Below are 4661 nucleotides of genomic sequence, written 5' to 3' on the forward strand. Positions count from 1 at the left end.
AGCTCTGATAGAACAGATTTGTCTCCCGATACAGCGGTCAGATCCAGTATCTCCTGTACGGTTCATGCTGGAGCCCTTTTTGGATTTGGGACTGCATGGCCACCCATGCTGATCAGAGCTCCACGCTGGGCAAACAGGAAATGAAATTCAAAAGTTCGCGGGGCTTTTCCTGTCTACCTGGCCACTGCATCCGGGTTCAGATTGCTGTCCAGAGCGGTCACAATGGTGCACTGTGGGATACCGCCTGGAGGCCAATACCGTCGATTTGCGGCCAAACTAACCCTAATCCGATATGGTAATACTGATTTCAGCGCTACTCCTCTCGTCGGGGAGGAGTACAGAAACCAGTTTAAAGGGCCCTTTATATCGATATAAAGGGCCTCGTTGTGTGGACGGGTGCAGCGTTAAATCGGTTTAATGCTGCTAAAATCAGTTTAAACGCGTAGTGTAGACCAGGCCTAAGGTTGTGATTCAATTTTCTTATAAGTGTCCTGCACCCCTTCTGTGGCTACCCAGTGCTGAATCAGCCGCTCAACAGCCCGCGCTTTGATGATAGGAATGATGCTAGAAAATGTCACTGAACCTACTGCCAGAATCCTCCATATCCTCGTGTGAGAGGGGAGTTCAAGTCCCTGATTGGCAGAATGGTGTTAAGCTGTGGAAAGAGCTTACAGGGGCTACGGATTCTGAAGTGAGCTGTGCCTATGTTGATCGTGCCATAACAGTGACGAGACCAGCAGAATAAGGATGTGATCTAAAGGGCTTTTTGGCTTTGTTGATAAGCACAACGTGTTGGAGGAAAGCATGAAGCATTTTCCAACTATGGAGGGGACAGAAAAGTAGAAGGGAGCTTCAGCAAACTATGTCTTCTGAGTAAAACCAAACCTGATCTATCCAGCTCCCTCACCACTCCCTCTTCATACACTTACAGCTAAGCAGGGACTTAGGACTTACCTACACAGGACTTTACTGTGCAGCAAGACAGGGTGTGAATCTACAATGCACTAGCTTGCTGTGCAGTAATGTCTGTTATTAATGTCCCTGTCTGGCCTTCCAGCCTTCTCTGCTCCTGCCCCAACTCAGGACCCTATGTATTATGCTCCAGTGTAGAGGCCTATGGGATACATAATACCCCATATGTCTATGTTCCTATGATAGGTGCACAGTTTGCCAGAAAGATGCCACACAAGGACCCAGTACTGAAGCCCCTGGGGGTCTCCAGTTAATCCTCATTTCCTTTGCTGCTGGCCTCTCCTGACAACCATTACATTGAAAAGACAGCACTTCAAGAGTGAATGCCTTCTCTCTGAGGCAGCACTGAGGGTGTATTATTCCAAGGTATACAATCCAGCAGCAAAACTGCTAATCAAGAACACTTTCTGAAACTTCCACAACCAAGCCCACCTACCTTTTGGTGCATAGGGCTCTGGGTTAGTTTCAAACACGGTCATAGGAATCATTACCTCTCTCTTCTCGCAAGGCATCTCTCCAGTTTGCCTAGAAATGGTAGCACAAAGGAAAATTCAATCACAAGTGACAGTCAGCCCTCAGTGCTCAGTTAAGGACTTTCCGTGGTAAAGCTGCTCCCAGAATTCACAGTCCTGGCTCTTTGAACTTGCACTGAGATAAAAGACTAGAGTGTCCTTTCTGTATATGAGAAACTCCACTAAGCTTCCATTATATTTGATGATGATGATGGAGACAATACACTCTTAATTTTAAGAAGAATTTTGGAGCCTATGCTGTGACAAAACAGGCAAGGTTGTATGCTCAGAGCACAGGGCTGGGTGCTAGCAATGCCTGAGTTCTAATCCCCATTATGACACTTATAACCATGTAGCATGGGCCCAGCCACCTAATCTCTCTGCCTCTGTTTCCCCATCTGTAAAATAAGAACAATATGCACTTACCTACCTCACAGGGATGGTGTCAGAGTTAATCACTGAATGTTTGTAAAGTGTTCTCGGAGGGAAACTCTCTCATTATTTATAATAAAGAGCTGTTTGTTTTCATTAACTCTGCAATGAAACTGAGTCTGATTCATCAAATGAGTTGTGATCAAGTATGTACATTCCAACTTCTAAATTCTAAGGAAGAAATACACTGTGTTCCTGTTCAATATTGGGTTTCTTTAGAATGTGGATGGATTACAACTAGTATTAGTTATAGAGTTCTTATTGGAAATTTCATGGAGCGAAGCTGTGTCATTAGGGCTGCTCATTTGATAAGCGAGGAAATTCTCTCTGAAATCACTTCTAATGTCATTTGCTGAAAAGATAAAAGGGAGAGAGAAATAACTGAGATTTTTTGTGTTAACTAAAACAAAACCTCCCCATAGCATGTTACTTTCAAAAATCCACTGAGCTGTTGCTTGTCAAAACCTAGAAGAAAATCTAATGTGTCACTGGAATAAAAAGTTTTCCTTCTCAGCAAATGTTGTGTTGAACTATCAGCCCTTTCGAGAGGGTTAATTTAAGGTGCACGTTTTTAACTGTGGGTGTAATTATTCACTGGAACAAATTACCAAGGGATGTGGTTAATTCTTCATCATTTGGATTCTTTAACTCGTGGTTGGATGTCTGTCTTGTTTTGTTTTTTTGTTTTAAGGATGCCGTTGTTGGGCTAATGGCAGCAATCACTGGGTGAAATCCCTGTCCTGTTCTGTGCAGGAGCTTGGACTAAGAGGTGATTGTAATAGATTCTTCTGGCTCTAGAACAGTTCCCTATCGCTGTGCAAATTTTCAGTTCTTTTTCACAGTGAGCAGTTAGACCCAACATGCTGCATTATTACATTAATCAATTTAATGTTTTCCATTGGACCAAGTGATGAGCACTTCTTGCAAGCTTTGGAAATTTGCTGTTGGAAAAAAGTAGCTTTCTTCAGCATACAAAATATCTATTTATGTATCTGGCCCTTATCGCCATAGTCTGAGCAGCTCTGAAACAATTACTTTACCTTAACGTCCTGGTCAGGTAGGGAAATACTACTATCCCTGATACATAAATCGAGAGCTGAGGCATTCTATGATTAAGTGACTTGCCAACGGTCACACATGGAGTCTGTGGCAGAGATGAACTGACCCTAGCTCTCCTGGGCCCCAGCCCAGTGATGTAATCACTAGACTATCCTTTCTTGCCAAAACGACAAAGCTAGGTCAGCAGTAGCAAGACCCCTCCCGGGCGTGCAATGGATCTAGTAATCGGTTGCCCCAATGACTTGGCCTACCTAAGCCACTTTTGATGTGTATGGAATTCTGGAGCCGAAGTGTGTTCCATTTGCAATATAATAGACTTTAACTACAGCAGGTGTGGCACTATCTAGTCTGGGAGTCTTGCCATTGATTTAAATGTAAGCAGGAGCTGCCTCCAGAGCTTACACTAAGGCAGTGGTCCCCAAATTTTTTGTGACCAGTAGCACATTCATGTTTTCAGGAGTGTGGCGAGCGCCAATAATTTTTCAAGGCCTATTTTGTATTTGTACATTAAATAATACAAAAAAATCATATTTAATATTACATAATATATGAATCCAGAGAGAAGAGAGAAGCCGCAAGGACAGAGAACACTAGTGCCCGCAGCCTCGGAGTACTCTGTCTCCAGCAGGTGCGAGGCCCCGGCTTCTCACCCCTGCTGGACACTAGGCGGGCCCCGCACCTGCTGGGGACAGAGAACACCGGGGCCTGCAGCCCTGGAGTTTTCTGTCCCTGGCAGGCTCAGAGCTGCGGCTTCTCTCCAGCTTAAGCTGTGGCCCCGTGCCTGCCTGGGACTGAGAACACTGGCGCCTGCAGCCCCGGAGTTCTGTCCCTGACAGGCACAGGGCCACAGCTTCTCTCTGGCTTAAGCTGCGGCCCTGCGCCTGCCTGGGACCAAGAACACTGGCACCTGCAGCCTGAGTTCTCTGTCCTCGGCAGGCGCGGGGCTGCGGCTTCTCTCCCCTGCTGGGCACTAGGAGGGCGCGCATAAATGCCCTGGCAGGTGCCATGGTGCCCACAGGCACCGTGTTGGGGACCGCTGCACTAAGGAATATTGCCACAATCAGGGGAAGGGGGTAAGGAGGGGACAAAACTCAGCCTGGAATTTACCTGCACTTGGAAATTAGATGTCAGTGTATCTAGCTGTAGCATAGGTGGACATCATTAGCCAACACCCTTCACTCATGGTTGTTGAGGTGCATTCCAGACTGGATGGTTGTGGCTAGAGACTTCCTATTGCTACTTCATGTGCAAGAAAAGTTTTCCTAAGTGTTAGCATCACCTCTGTTCCTGTATGGCTGCAATGAATGCCCACTGGTGCATAATATCAAGGTATGACACTCATGTCATGTGCTCAGCCAAATTTTACGGGCGACGATCACACAGAGGGGGTAGTAATAACCAATCACAATGCTTAGTACATAGTGAGAGCGCTGTGTGTTCAGGTATCTATGCAAACAAATACTGACTAATCCTCACCCCACCCTGTGAGGGAGGCTGGTATAATTATCCCAATTACGTGCATGTGGAAACTGAGGCAGAGAGCAGGTAAGTGACTTATCCTGTGAGTCGGTGGAAGAGCCAAACTGAGAACTCAGGTTCCCTTGGATTCCAATCCGATACTGAATCCACTAGAGCCAACGGGTACAAAAGCTGAAGGCTAGACGATTTCAGCTGCCCAAGTGCAAT

General features: G+C 46.0%; 1 protein-coding gene across 1 annotated transcript in view; it reads right to left on the bottom strand.

Annotated features, from left to right (window-relative positions):
• The window catches only part of LOC116828079 (LITAF domain-containing protein-like), a 7958-nt gene extending 6474 nt beyond the window's left edge, over positions 1 to 1484 (bottom strand). Inside the window, exon 1 of the mRNA XM_032786067.1 lies at positions 1409 to 1484. Within this exon, the coding sequence (XP_032641958.1) occupies positions 1409 to 1484 (76 nt within the window). The remainder of the gene's footprint in view (positions 1 to 1408) is intronic.
• Between the last annotated feature and the right edge of the window lie 3177 nt (positions 1485 to 4661).

The sequence above is a fragment of the Chelonoidis abingdonii genome, chromosome 9 (assembly GCF_003597395.2).
Source record: "Chelonoidis abingdonii isolate Lonesome George chromosome 9, CheloAbing_2.0, whole genome shotgun sequence".
Classification (NCBI taxonomy): domain Eukaryota; kingdom Metazoa; phylum Chordata; order Testudines; family Testudinidae; genus Chelonoidis; species Chelonoidis abingdonii.